The sequence below is a fragment of the Xenopus laevis genome, chromosome 2L (assembly GCF_017654675.1).
Source record: "Xenopus laevis strain J_2021 chromosome 2L, Xenopus_laevis_v10.1, whole genome shotgun sequence".
NCBI lineage: Eukaryota > Metazoa > Chordata > Amphibia > Anura > Pipidae > Xenopus > Xenopus laevis.
In genome coordinates, this window is record NC_054373.1 from 28,333,671 (window position 1) to 28,348,468 (window position 14,798).

A 14,798-nucleotide genomic window follows, 5' to 3' on the forward strand; every position below is an offset into this window, starting at 1 on the left:
TTGCTATGGGGCCCAGTAACAACTAGTTACGCCACTGTGGCTTGTATTCTCTGCACTGCTGGTTTTGACTAATGAAACAATGCGCATTAGCTAGCTGTGATCTTTAAAACCATTAAACATTTTTCAATAAATCGGAAAGGCTGTTTAGAATTACATTTCCTTTATTAGGCATGATGTTATTTTTGGGTTTACATCCCCAGCATATTTTTTTCTAAATATACTTTTTTCTAAATATATATTGTTGATTGTTTTATGCTAATGACGGAATAGGTGACGGTGTGGATAATCAAATGTATCGGATTAGGGACCTTCACAACTCCCCCTTATAGTTATAACCCTGGTCGTTCCCTTGATTATCTCCTACCCTGTCCGCTGTAAGGTATTGTGGTTACTAATAAGTGTGGGGCCTTAAAAGCCGTCTGCCATTGGTAGAAAATTATAGGCATGACACTGTCCACTGTGATTGGCTAAACCAAATGTATAAAGGCCATAATGCAGAAAGCATTCCCTTCCTTATGTAAGAATTTTCTGCATACTCTGTACAACCAGTTCCATGTAGTGCCCATAGATATACTGGGTTTTACTATTATATGGAAATTGTCTCACAAGAGGCCACAATATGGCCGCTCCTTCTCCTACATACAAAGAATAGGACATTCTATAACATAATAAACATTAAAGTGAAAGTGAACTACCCCTTTGAGTGCAATTCACATCTAACCTATTGAAGGGTGTGATTCAAACACCCCCCCTAGAAAGTGTTACATGGAATCCGACCCGGCCCAAAAGAGACAACATCTTAGTTGACATATCAGCCCCTAAAGAACTACCGGTATAAAAGGAATTGCTCTAGTCTCTCCGGTAAATGCAGCTGGGGAATTATCTGGAGGCAGGAAGATCCCAGATAGTTTCGTACGCAAAGTCGGCATAACTGAGCCAGCGTAGCGGGGCCTGTGGAGAAAAGTAGGAATGGAGTTAGAAACATTTACAAGAATGGTACAGGTATGGGACCTGTTATCCAGAATGCTCGGGACCTGCGTCAAATCATGTAAACATTAAATAAACCCAATAGGCTGGTTTTGCTTCCAATAAGGATTAATTATATCTTAGTTGGGATCAAGTACAAACTACTGTTTCATTATTACAGAGAAAAAGGAAATATTTTTAAAAATTTGGATAAAATGGTAGACAGTATAGTAAGAGAAAAGCTGAGCACATACATGGATGAATTCTGCCAAAAAGAACATGGAGACCCAACTTCTGTGCCATGAGGATTAGGTGTTTAGTGGTATTTGGTTTGTCACACATCAGTTACACCATTTAATCTTATGAAAGGCATCTGAGGGGTTAGGGTAGCCATACAACCCATATTGAACCCAATTGGCCCTTGGGCTGAGCAGACAGGGGGCCATACACATTTTAGGTCACCTTTGTATTATAACTTTCTATTGATTTTGATTGATCCTTCAAATGATCGTGGTTTTCAGACTTTTTGAAGCCCCCTCTCTTGTCCAACATTAGGTAAAAACCCCTTAACCAATATCGTGTCAATAATATCATAGCTGCTATCTAAGAACATTACCCAATATTTTGAATTCTAACACTACAAATCAGTTTCCCCTACACATATCATATCGTCCACTTTTTTTCAGGCCCTTCTTAGTGGGCAGCCCCTTTGAGAACAAACCTTTGTATTTAGAACTCATAAGTTTGCACATTGTGTCTTATGTAAAACTCCCCAGCGGGTCTACCCAAAATATGACAGGGCGAAGATAATATATTGTGGTTGCGCCCACTTCCCTGAGGCTATATCAGGTTTGTTGAGGTGTCAGATATGGATAAATACATTGAGACAAGCAGTGTGTGTGTCATGTTTTGTGATCGGAATTTCTTCAATGTTCTCATGAAAATATTTTCAATAGTTTCAAACACACCCTACTAGTTGGCAGTAGACTTAAAGGGCTAGCAGTCATCCATAAAGCTGACACTATTCTTTACAGAATGATGTTTCAGCTTAGAGAGCCCCGGAAGGCGAGGGCATTTGATTTAGTACCTTCTGCAAATAAAAGCACTTGTTCTACAGGACTCCTGGGTGCTGCGAGCTCCACCGGGTATTTGCCTTCAGTATTTTTACACTTTACATTAGCTCCATAGTCAACCAGCAACCTTGCAATTTCTTCACTTGACTTCCTAGCTGCCGCATGCAGGGGGGTGTCTCGGAAATTTCCACAGTTCACATTTGCTCCTATCAGAATGAAGAAGATGATTAGATGATTAACTCTGTATAGTAGTGATTCTGCATGTATAGTGGCATAAACAACTATACTTCAAAGGATTCTATTACCAACCAGACTGAACTGCTCATGTGGAGAGGGGGGAATGATGGGGTTAGGAAGGCTCAGGGTGGTGGACCAAACGTCACTTACATTGGTGCCATTTTGCCTGAACCGTTGCAGAATCCCTCCTACCCAACCCTAGAATAGCAAAGGGTTATGGTATGGTGGTGGTTCAAGGCTTTTGTTGGGTTACATTATATCATCACAACTAGGGGGGAAATAGTGGCAGTTGGGGGCTAAAGCCCAGGCTTTACTTATGGCAAGGATACGTTGTCTGTGAGCATAGGTTCTGCAAAGTGACACCAATAGGTTCCCTGTTTCCATTTGCCCATCTAATCCCTTTAGGTTGGGTGGGCAAAGCTGTTTTATTATCCCAAAGGGGGATTTTCCATAACAGTATGTGGTAAAGGGTTTTATTGTAAAAATCACAAAGGTGAAAAGGCCTAATAATAGTAAATACAGTAGCAAATGTGGTTGAAAAATGTAAAAAGTATTTATTAGGAGTGGACATGTTTACGAGTTTCATGCCAAATGGGCACTTACTCATAGACTGTGAGTAAGTGCCCATATGGCACGAAACACATTAGGCTATACATGTCCTAATAAATACTTTTTACATTTTACAACTACTTTTGCTACATTTACTATTAGTAGGCCTTTGCAACATTGTGATTTTTACCAGTTTTTGGCAACCGTTGGGCTGGGGTTTTTGTAAAGACACATGGTATTACTTTTTTGGGACTTTATATTCATATTCACTCCTTAGGACAGGGGTGTCCAAACTTTTGCAAAGAGGGCTGGATTTGGTGAGGTGAAAATGTGTGGGGGCCGACCATTCAGCCCGACATTCTTTGAACTATAAGCATCGTTTAAACAAGGAATAGCATAGCAGTAATATTAAGGCACATTAGTGAAATGATCTGCCCCATGGTCTATACTGCTGCCTGTGTGCTGAAGGTGTTAGTAATAGACACATACTGGCACATTCTGGTGCACAAACAAGATTCTGAGATGATACAAGACTTGTCTTAATAACAGTGTCCACAAAATGGCTCCTGCCTGATTGCTATAATCATGAATTCCCAGACTGATGGAAACAAGATTCAAATAATTTATATAGTGTAATTAAAGTTCATTTGGCTTGACTACTGTGATAAAATAGGATTTTGAATAATTTTTTTGGGTGACTGGCCCCCTTTAATTTCATTATGGAGGCTGAGGGCCGGTGTAAATTTGAAACAGGCTGCAATTGGCCCCCGGGCCTGACTTTGGACATGCCTGCCTTAGGAGCAGACATGCACGCCATTTTTGTTGATTTAGTAAAGGGTATTATTGCAAAGGTATGGGGGCTGTCCCCATGATGTTATCAGAGTCATACAATATTTATTTGATTTACTGTAGAAGAAGAGCTAAAACCCTGGATGCTACAATGAGCTTCTTGTGATATTGAGACAAGCTATATGGGCTTCCTGTGCCTTGGTCAGTCTTCATAAAGGGTGAACTTTACTTCAATAGTTATGCAAAGAATGGCTCAGTAAAGCAAATACTGCTATTTACAACACCCCAAGAAGACTTTCAGAAAGGTTTCATTACTGCTATACATATTTTAACCTGAATATTACAAAACTTCACCTAACTCAAGGAGCTTCTTGACACATCCAGTTCTCTGGTTGGTACAGGCCACATAAAGGGGTGAGCCGCAGTTCAGCAACTCCTTATCTACATCTGCTCCGTGGGCAATCAGAATCTCTGCACATTCCCTGTGACCTGCGGAGGGAAGAGAAAACTACTGTCAATGTAGAGCTTGAATGAGGCTTCGGTTAATTGCACATACTAACTGATTATATGTAATGTGTCATTATTTTCCTTTATTTATATACCACTGACATGTTAATTAGCTCATTACAAGGGTTTTTATTATTCCCATCAGTCTCTGCTACAGTGGAGCCTACAATTGAATTTTCCTATCACATTCACTCATACTAAGGTCAGTTTTATCAGGAGCAAAAGGACACCTCTTAATGCTCATTCTAGAAGCACTTGGAAAACTAGAGATAAGTACAGAGCATAGTGACGGTGTCCCAACTGTCTGCCATCGGGTAAGTGGTAAGTTTAAGGCTCCATTTGCTCTATGCCTGATAGTGTCCCTATCTTGCATGTCTGAGTAAGGAGCAAGTTAAAGTACAAGTATGGGGAGGATGGAGGGGACCCGAAGGTGCATCTTCTGCCTTTCATGAATACAGCACTGACAAATGCAGGCAGCAGTGTATTCATGGGGAACATGCAGGTCTCTGCATTCCATTTTGTGCATTTTGCTCCCTGTATTTAGTAAATGGCCACTCTACTACAGGTATGAGACCTGTTATGCACAATGCTCCGACCTGGAGTTTTCCAGATAATGGATCTTTTCGTAATTTGGATCTTCATACCTTAAGTCTACTAGAAAATCATTTAAACATTAAATAAACCCATTAGGCTGGTTTTGCTTCCAATAAGGATTAATTAAATCTTAGTTGGGATCAAGTGCAAGCTACTGTTTTATTATTACAGAGAAAAAGAAAAAAATTTGATTATTTGGATAAAATGGAGCCTATAGGAGACAACCATTCCGGAATTTGCAGCTTTCTGGATAACGGGTTTCCGGATAACAGATCCCATACCTGTACTTTTAATGGAAATGTGTTTGCTCTCAGATCTAAGGCGTCCATCCATCTCTTATGGTCTATAGCTCTTCCTAATCCCCCCCCCAAAAGCCCTAAAAGATAATATCATTATTTTTTTAAACTGGCAGGATAAGAGCATTTTATTTGTAAATTAGTTTAGGGCATTTTTATTCTCTGGCATGAATGGTTCACCTTTAACTTAACTTTTAGTATGTTCTAGGACAGCTAATTCTAAGTAACTTTTCAGTTGCCCTTTGTTTTTTTCTTTTTGTTTTTATAGTTTTTGAATTATTTGACTTCTTCTTCTGACTTATTCCAGCTTTCAAATGGGGGTCCATCTAAAAATCGAATGCTCTGTAAGGCTACTAATGTATTGTCATTGCTACTTTGTGTTGCACATCTTTCTATTCAGGCCTCTCCTATTCATATTCCAGTCTCTTGTTCAAATCAAAGCAGGGTTGCTAGGGTAATTTGGAACCTAGCAACCAGACTGTTGAAATTGCAAACTGGAGAGCTGCTGAATAAAAAGCTAAATAACTCAAAAACCACAATTAATGAAAAATGAAAGCCAATTGCAAATTGTCTCAGAATATCACTCTCTGCATAATACTAACAGTTAATTTAAAGGTGAAAGACCCCTTATTAATGTACCTCTTTTAACTGCTTCATGTAGAGGAAAGACTAGCTGGGTCTCTAGCTCTGGGTTAGCGCTGTAGTCCAATAACATACTGACACAGGCAACACTTCCACAGCTGCAGGCATTGCACAGGGGTGTGATCCCATCTATAGTCACTGTATTAACCTGTAAGTCAAACACTGGAATGTTATGTACAGTAGATATTTATACAGCACACAGACAATATTGTTGCAGCAAGATGATCCCCAAGACAGGGTCAAGTAAGGATACCTATTAAAATAAATGCAACGCTTCTTTCTGCACATTTAGGGGCAGATTTACTAAGCTCAAGTGAAGAATTCGAATGAAAAAAAATTCGAATTTCAAAGTATTTTTTTGGGTACTTCGACCATCGAATTGGTCTAATTCGATTGAATCGAATGATTGGAACGATTCGAAGCAAAAATCGTTTGACTATTTGATCATTAGATAATCAACGTACTGTCTCTTTAAAAAATACTTCGACTACAAACTTCACCACTTTAAACCTACCGAGGTGCAATGTTAGCCTATGGGGACCTTTTTTTTGGTCGAATAAAAATCCTTTGATTGATCACTTCAAATTGTTCGAATCGTTCGATTCGAATGATTTTATCGTTCGATCGAGCGATTTTTATTCGATCAAAGTATTTGCACTAAAATCCTTTGAATCCTTTTTTAACCCTCAAAATTCGACCCTTGATAAATCTGCCCCTTAATATGTAGTTAGTTCTCATGGGAAAAGCTTTTCTTTTTTTGTTGAAATTCAAGGGAAAGTGGACAGGTCTCTGAACCCACAGCTAAAAAACAACTCTGGTATGAAAAAAGGATCATCCAATTAAATTCAGGTATGGTTTCTTGGTATAAAACTGTTCATCGCTAAGGATTAGTCTTAACTTTTATTCAAATAATTCATGAAAATGAGAAATATGTAAAAATACGAAAGCTTAGTAACTATAGTGCAAATTTCAGTCCTAATTTTAAAAGGAACGATTTTCCTTCGATCAGAAGTTTGTTAGAAAGCCTATGGAGACCTTCCCCATAGGCTTACATTGATGTTCAGTAGGTTTTAGTTGGCGAAGTAGGGGGTCGAAGTTTTTTTAAAGAGACAGTACTTCGACTATCGAATGGTCGAATAGTCGAACGATTTTTAGTTTGGATCATTCGATTCGAAGTCGAAGTCGAAGGTCGAAGTAGCCAATTCAATGGTCGAAGTAGCCAAAAAAAACGTTTGAAATTCGATGTATTTTTTCTTCTATTCATTTACTCGAGCTTAGTAAATGTGCCCCGTTCTATAAATACTAAAAGTTAACGTAAAGGTAAACCACCCCTTTAATGAAAATAATAAATATGTCAATATATGAAGGCTTAGTAATTCTAATGCAAATTTCGGTCCTAATTTAGATCAAACACAACGTCACTGTGCGCCTTTTTATATCTACACAAGGGAATGATTTTGCCACAAATCATCCCTATTGCCCCTGATACTTACATATGCTCCATGCTCCAGTAATGTTTTAGCACAGGCTACGTGGCCCCCAAGGCACGCTTCATGAAGAGGAGAAACGCGGTCTATGGTCAAAAGGTTTACATTAAATCCCTAGATTGTAGAGTAAAAAAAAAGCTCCCGGTTACAAAGTTTTATAGGCATAAACCAAACTGTCCAATGATGGCTCTGTGCACCTCCCCTACAAATGAGTCATCAATACCATGCAAATAAACAGTGGTGTGACTACCAGGGGAGCAGGGGGTGCAATTAGACCAGGGTCCGCCCCCCCCCCCGGAAGATCGCGCCCGATGTAGTCGGCTGCAGCCGCAAAGAAAATCGGCACCTAGTTACGTTACTGCAAATAAACAACATTTAAATTCCATCTAGTTAAAGGAGAAGGAAAGGCATGTTGTACTTGGGGGTGCCAAATATTAGGTACCCCCCAAGTGATTGTATTTACTTACCTGAAACCCTGTGCCGGTGCTCCTATCAGCAGAAAACTGCACCGGCCAGAGTTTATACCAGTGAGCACCACAGAGCGATTCACTTCTGGCTTCTTCTTGCTTCTCGCGGCTGCGCATGCGCATTAGAGTGAAAAACCGAACTTTAACGAAAAAGCTGACTATTTCGTTCTACAGCGCATGCGTCTGCCCCGGGAAATTTGAAGAGTGAAGAAGCAGGAAAAGGATCACTCCGTGGTGCTCGCTGGATTAACCCCAGGTCGGTGCAATTTTCCCCTGATAGATGCACCCCGAGTAATTATACCTTTCCTTCTCCTTTAAAGGGGTTGTTCAGCTTTGAGTTAGCTTTTAGTATGAAATAGAGAGTAATATTCTGAGACAATTTGCAATTGGTCTTCATTTTGTATTATTTGCAGTTTTTCAATTATTTACATTTGTGTTCAGCTGCTCTCTAGTTTGGAATGTCAGCAGCTATCTGGTTACTAGGGTCCAAATGACCTTAGCTAGTGGTTTGCATGAGAGATTGATATATTTGAATAGGAGAGGACCTGGATAGAAACATAAGTCATAAAAGTGAAAACAACAATGAAATGGTAGACTTTTATCCAGGATGCTCGGGACCTGGGGTTTTCCGGATAACAGATCTTTCTGTAATTTGGATCTTTATATCTTTACTAGAAAATCTTGTAAACACTAAATAACCCCAATAGGCTGGTTTTGCTTCCAATAAGGATTAATTTTATCTTAGTTTGGATCAAGTACAAGGTACTGTTTTATTATTAAAGAGACAATGGAAATAATTTTTAAAAATTTGGATTATTTGGATAAATGCAGTCTATGGGAGACGTCCTTTTCGTAATTCGGAGCTTACTGGATAACGGGTTTCTTGATAACAGATCCTATACCTGTATGTAAAGAGGCAGAGCAATTCACGAGCATTTCGTTGGAATTCCTAGAATGTGTTGTGCCCTAGCAAACGGCAAACAATAGAATTTAGCAGGTTTATTTACAGTTGACCCACTGCTGTCAGTTTGGAAGTTCTCCTTAATCCCTTACGCAGGCAGTTTTTAAGTTTCTAGCTGTCTTTGCTACTGAAAACAATGTCATTGTCACGCAGAAATATTATCCTTGGGACTAATGGTTGGGGGATTTTGTGCAAATGTAGATGTAATTGCAATCAGTAGTTGATTTATTTATCTGACCCATTTTGTATGCATTTAAAGTATGGGGTAAGCTGCTTGTGGATCAGTACCTGTGCAATTAAAGTTTTGAGAGAAAGAAGGCGCCCGTGAAATGCTGCATCGTGCAGAGGAGATCTGTCTGCCCAAGAACCTGGGAAGAAAACAAAATGTGATTAGTGTAGCTGCACGCATAGCTCACCTGTGTGAACCCTGAGACCCTTCCATGTATTACCAAGATCTGTACTGAGTGTGTCCATCCCTAGGGCCCTGGACTAGATTTAGGGCCCCATGATTAAAGGGGCTACTTTGGACAGTAAAAGCGCAAATGACATAGGGGGAAATTCACTAAAGGGTGAAGAGACTTATGTTAGCGAAAATCGCCAGCTTGACGTCATTTTGGGATTTACTTACAGGCGCAGGTGTAACTTCGCTAGCAAAGGAGATAGACACTAGCGCTACTTCACACTCTTACTCCAGGTGAAGTTTCGCTCTGGCGAAAAAGGGTTACTTCGCAAATTCACTAAGATGCGCCTTTTACTCAATGTTACCTGTTCCGCCAGACTTGCCTTTTCCAGCTCAGACCAGGAGAAGTGCATTGGAATGTATAGGGCTTCTTCAATTCCTAGTTGAACATTTTTCTAAGTCCCAAAAAACAGCAGCGTCTTTTACTTTTTCACGGTGCAAAAGTCCGTAAATTTTTTTTTGGGTTCCCTCCTTCCCCCCTACATTTCCTAACATATGGTACATAAACTATACACTGGGCTCATGTGTAGGGCAATATAACAACTTTATTTTATGTAATATAATGTATTTGCTGCAACATACACGTCCACTCAACTTTAACTTCCCGCCAAATGCAAACCAGCCAATGCTAGCGCAACTTTGATTTGCTTGGCACAGTAACACTACCGCAACTTTTCCAGAGTTCGGCACCCTGGACGCAACTTCGGATTTTAGTGAATTAGCGTTGTCCTGGTGAAACTACGCATGGCGAAGTGTTGTGCTATGAGCGAAGTCGTCGCTGGCGAATTTCCGCACCAAAAAATGAAAGTGTTTTAAAGGAATGACAATATAGTATACTGTTGCCCTCCGCTAGTAAAATGGCTGTGTTTGCTATAGAAATACAAATATAGTTTATATGAACAAGCTGCTGGGGGGCAGCCATTCAAGCACCGGATAGATAGCAGATAAATTCTGAAGAATCCCATTGGATACTACAGAGCTTTATCTATTTACGTATCTACTGTGTATCCTGAGCCTTTTCTCCTTTTTCAGCTTTGAATGGCTGCCCCCGTGGCTACACAGCAGCTTGTTTATATAAACTATAGGAGTGTTTCTAAAGCAAACACATCAGTTGTACAAGTGCAGCACAACAGGACATTACATTTTCATTACTTTAAAACACTTTCATTTTTTGGATGTATACATGAGGCATTTCCAGCCTGCGCCGCATGTTTATCTGTAGCTCACAGCATCCCTCTAATAGTTCAAGGCTGTCAGTGGGATGTGGGAATAGTATTTCAGCAACAGCTGCAGAATCACAAGTTAAGTACGACCAATTTCCCTTAGATTAAAGGAGAACTAAAGAAGTAGCTAGAAATGGTGTAAAAGTACATTATGCTTTGTGCTTGTGTGCCAGCCCAAGGCAACCACAGTCCTTTAGCAGTAAAGATCTGTGTCTCCAAAGATGTCCCAGTAGCTCCTCATCTTCTTTTCTGCTGATTCACTTCACATGCTCTGTGCTGCTGTCACTGAGTTTAGGGACCGACTCACAATATACTGTATATACAGAATATAAATGTCACAATATAAGGCTGATTAGTAATTAATACAGATAATTACTACATGGCAACACAGAAACCAGTGCTGATTGTGTGCAATACAGTGCATATAGCTGGGGTACACATTCCACTATACAGCAGCTCTATGCCATGAAGTGAATATCCCGTTATCCTTTTCGGCCTCCTTTCATGTTGGAGGAGAAGTAAAGTAGTTAAACGAGACGGAAAGTAATTTTATTCTAGGGGGTGCCAAATATTAGGCACCTGACACCCTGGACCGGTGCTCTATCAGGAGAAAACGACACCGACCCGGGGGTTATACCAGTGAGCACCCCGGAATGATCGTCTTCCTGCTTCTTCTTTCTTCAAATTTCCCAGGGCAGACGCATGCGCAGTAGAACAAAATAGTCGGCTGTTTTCATTAAAGTTCGGCTTTTCGCTTTACTGCACATGCGCAGCAGCGAGAAGAAAGAAGAAGCAGGAAGACGATCATTCCGTGGTGCTCACTGGAATAACCCCCGTGTCGTTTTCTCCTGATAGGAGCACAGGCCCGGGGTGTCAGGTAAGTCAATACAATCACGTGGGGGTCCTTACTTTTGGCTCCCCCAAGTGCCAAATGACTTTCCTTCTCCTTTAAGCAGTTAAGTCAGGGGTGCCCAAAAGGTAGATCGGGGTAGCTGGTGATCAGTCGATCTCAACAGCTTGTCTAAATCCCCCTCCTGTTTCATGCTTTTCATTTATTATGTTATGGTTACATAAGAAAGTGTTGTTTGTTAAATATAACAATATACATTTTCCCATGTAGATCATAATTGAACAACATCACTAAAAGTAGACCTCACGTTAGTACATTTTGGGCACTCTAAATGAAGGTCTCCATCTAGTTACACCACTGTCCACTGTAATAGTGATGGGCGAATAAATTCGCCTGGCACTTATTTGCGGCGAATTTCCGTGTTTCGCCGGCGGCAAAGAAATTCACAAATCTCCAGCGAAAATTTGCCGGCGTCAATTTCCGATGTTCACATTTTTTTTGTGAAAACATTAGAATTTCACGATTTTTTTTGTAAAAATGTTCGAATATCATGATTTTTTTGTGAAAGTGTTCGAATTTCCCGATTTTTTTGTGAAGACTTTCGAATTTCCAGATTTTTCCGTGAAAACGCTCGAATTTCTTGATTTTTCCGTGAACTTTCCAATTTCACGAATTTTCTGCGAATTTTTCCCATCACTAGTAATAGAGAATGATTATACAGAAAGAAAGACCTCTATCATGGGTCAGTGCAACTCAGATACAGAAAGCAGTATAGACGGGCTGTTCTGCCTGGCGCTTATTCAAGTGATAGTACAAATATCTGTTAGTATTCTGTTAGTATAATGTTAGTATAATGCATGTGACATACCTCCCTGGAATGTATGACAGATATGATTCCCATACAGAGCATTTCTTAACTCCCACGGCAAATATGTTATTCCGGACAGTTCATGCCTCTGGGTTATTAGTTGACTCCCACTGACAAATATTGCTGCAGGGGCAGACATGATGCTGCTGGGAATTAGCTATAAGCCGGGCCCCGTGCAAACACATCAAAACATCACATGACTCCCTTGGATCAGGAACTGCTGCACGGCAGAACTTTGGATCGTATTTCAGAACTAGCAATGACACTGCCCTGTGCACCCCCCTCCCATGAAATCCAAGTGTCTTACAAAATAAAAGTGGTTGTTCACCTTTAAATTAACTTTTAGGGGCAGATTTACATAGGGTCGAATATCGAGGGTTAATTAACCCTCGATATTCGACTGCCGAATGTAAATCCTTCGACTTTGAATATCGAAGTCGAAGGATTTACCACAGATAGTTTGATCGAACTGAAAATCTTTCGATCGAACGATTAAATCCTTCGAATCGTTCGATTCGAAGGATTTTAATCCATCGATCGAACGATTTTTCTTCGACCAAAAAATTGATAGAAAGCCTATGGGGACCTTACCCATAGGTTACATTGCACCTCGGTAGGTTTTAGGTGGCAAAGTAGGGGGTCGAAGTTTTTTTTTAAAGAGACTTTTCTGCTTAGGAAAATAATTAGAAACCTTTCTCAAATCTTTCCTAAGCAGAGGAACATCAGAACAGCCTCTTTCTCTCTCCTGACAACTTCCTTGACTACTTGGTGGTCAGACTGGTGGGAAACAGACCAGCAGGTGGCGCTGTTGTAACAAAATTCATTCATATTAACAGCACATGTGTTCCTAAATATCTTGGAATGAAAAAAGAATAAATAATGAATGTAAATTACAAAAGTTCTTAGAATAGCACTCTCATCAATTTTACATTCACTTGTTTTAAAGGTTTACTTATCCTTTAAGACTTCTTCATACTGAAAGGGGACCGGGTGTATTAGTAAACAAAGCAAAGTGTAGCTGGAGATATTATCCCAGAGTCGAGAGCAACAGTAATATGATATGCTGGTCTGTTTATAGATAGTTTATATAACGGATTCCATGACACAAGATCTGTGCAGCGTGAGCAGCCTGGCACGGCAGGGGTTAATACACGCAGCAAGTTAAAGGCCAAACTGGACACAATATGGTCGTTTGGACACACAGAAGTGTTACCTTGAGCTATGCCATAGATCTCCTCGGCTATCCTGGCTGCTTCCTTCCGGTTCCCCCTGACAATATAAAAGTGTGTGAGCAGAGCCAAGGACACCTTGATTAGTAGCTTAAAGCAAAAGAGGGCAAAAATAGCGATATATATGTTATTGAAAGCTAGCAGGATGGCACTGGCCTCCATTGTAGCCGAGCGTCTCTCCGGTGGCTTCTCTCACTGGAGCCGTCTATTTTGGGCATCGTACAAAGTCTATTTTAGGCCTTCCCACTGCGGCTGCATTTGAGTGTTTATGGGACAGTGACAGACTCCCCACACTCAGGCTTTGGACGCACTGCTTGTTTCCATAGGCGTAGCGGGGTATTAACAGAACAGTGAATGTATAGTTAAAGGGGTAGCTCACTTTAAAGGGAAACTATATTATAAAGTAAGGGGCGAGGTCACACGTGGCGTTTGTACTTTGCTTTTTTAAAAACGTGCAGCAGATCGTAAATACACACAAAATGAAGCCCTATTGAAAATAATGGAATTCGCACTACAGCAATTCCCACAGGGTGCTTGCGAGCCAACATCCGCCAAGCAACACTATGCATACCTCCCAACTATCCCGTTTTTAGAGGGACAGTCCCTTTTTGGACAGCTTAACCCGCAGTCCCTCGTTTGTGCTGGAAAGTCCAGTTTTTCTCTGCACTGAACAGCCAGAAAAAGAAACAATGTTTCCAACTTAATTGGCTTTTGGCAGAGAGCCCAGAACAGCCACAGAAGAAGATAAGATATTTTTGTAACAATTTCTAGATAAGCAAATAAGTAATTGTAACAATGTAAGATAACAGGTCCCATGGAAAAAGTTAGATTCACAGCTTAAAGGGCAATTCACCTTCATTAGCAAAACTGTAATAACTGAAAAAAAAACACAGAAATATGTTCAAGCTTTCATAAACTGCCAAATTTTGTAAAATGAACATGGTAATTAGGGGATAGGACCTCAAAAATGGGTGTGGTCTAAAAAAATTGCCGCACTACGCGCAACTATTTTTTTGTACCTATTTTTATTTCCAAAATGTTGGGAGGTATGCACCAGTATTTGTGTTTTTCAGCAGAAACGCTAATACGTCATATTATTGAACTCTACGGGATCTGCAGGTTTGGAAACACACAGCTGAAATACGCCACGTATTTTCAATATGGCGGCCAAACTCTCACAAGATGGATTGCGCATATACAGTTAGGTCCATAAATCTTCGGACAGAGACATCTGTACATGACCACAATGAATTTTAAATGAAACAACTCAGATGCAGTTGAACTGCATAATTTCAGCTTTATTTCAGAGGGTTAAACAAAAAGATTGCATAAAAATGTGAGATACTAAAGCTTTTTTTTAACACAATCGCTTCATTTCAGGGGCTCAAAAGCAATTGGACGAATTAAAAAACAGAAAATAAAATGCTCATTTCTAATACTTGGTTGAAAACCCTTTGCTGGCAATGACAGCCTGAAGTCTTGAACTCATGGACATCACCAGATTCTGGGTTTCCTCCTTTTTAATGCTCTGCCAGGCCTTTACTGTAGCGGCTTTCAGTTGCTGTTTGTTCGTGGGCCTTTCTGTACGAAATTTAGTCTT

At 40.2% G+C, this 14,798-nt stretch overlaps 1 protein-coding gene across 3 annotated transcripts; it reads right to left on the bottom strand.

Annotated features, from left to right (window-relative positions):
- On the bottom strand, positions 1–13,808 carry asb11.L (ankyrin repeat and SOCS box containing 11 L homeolog). Of its 3 annotated transcripts, none has more exons than XM_018246023.2 (7): positions 13,183–13,807; positions 8,857–8,936; positions 7,147–7,254; positions 5,651–5,801; positions 3,969–4,103; positions 2,054–2,245; positions 1–951 (listed from the first exon to the last, which is right to left on the bottom strand). In XM_018246023.2, exons 1-7 carry the CDS (start codon positions 13,358–13,360, stop codon positions 827–829), a joined length of 969 nt encoding a protein of 322 aa, XP_018101512.1. In that variant the 5' UTR covers positions 13,361–13,807; the 3' UTR covers positions 1–826. The 3 variants fall into 3 exon arrangements, with proteins under 3 accessions (XP_018101512.1, XP_041437564.1, XP_041437565.1); XM_041581630.1 differs by lacking the exon at positions 13,183–13,807 and adding an exon at positions 11,970–12,350; XM_041581631.1 differs by lacking the exon at positions 7,147–7,254 and having other exon boundaries at positions 13,183–13,808.
- Between the last annotated feature and the right edge of the window lie 990 nt (positions 13,809–14,798).

Excerpts from the sequence above, each read along its gene's own strand:
- asb11.L (XM_018246023.2), bottom strand. The coding sequence starts at position 13,360 with ATGGAGGCCAGTGCCATCCTGCTAGCTTTCAATAACATATATATCGCT. Across the intron at positions 7,255-8,856 it reads TCAAAACTTTAATTGCACAG|GGATTTAATGTAAACCTTTT; the intron begins GTACTGATCCAC and ends TCTACAATCTAG. Across the intron at positions 952-2,053 it reads AGTGCTTTTATTTGCAGAAG|GCCCCGCTACGCTGGCTCAG; the intron begins GTACTAAATCAA and ends TTTTCTCCACAG.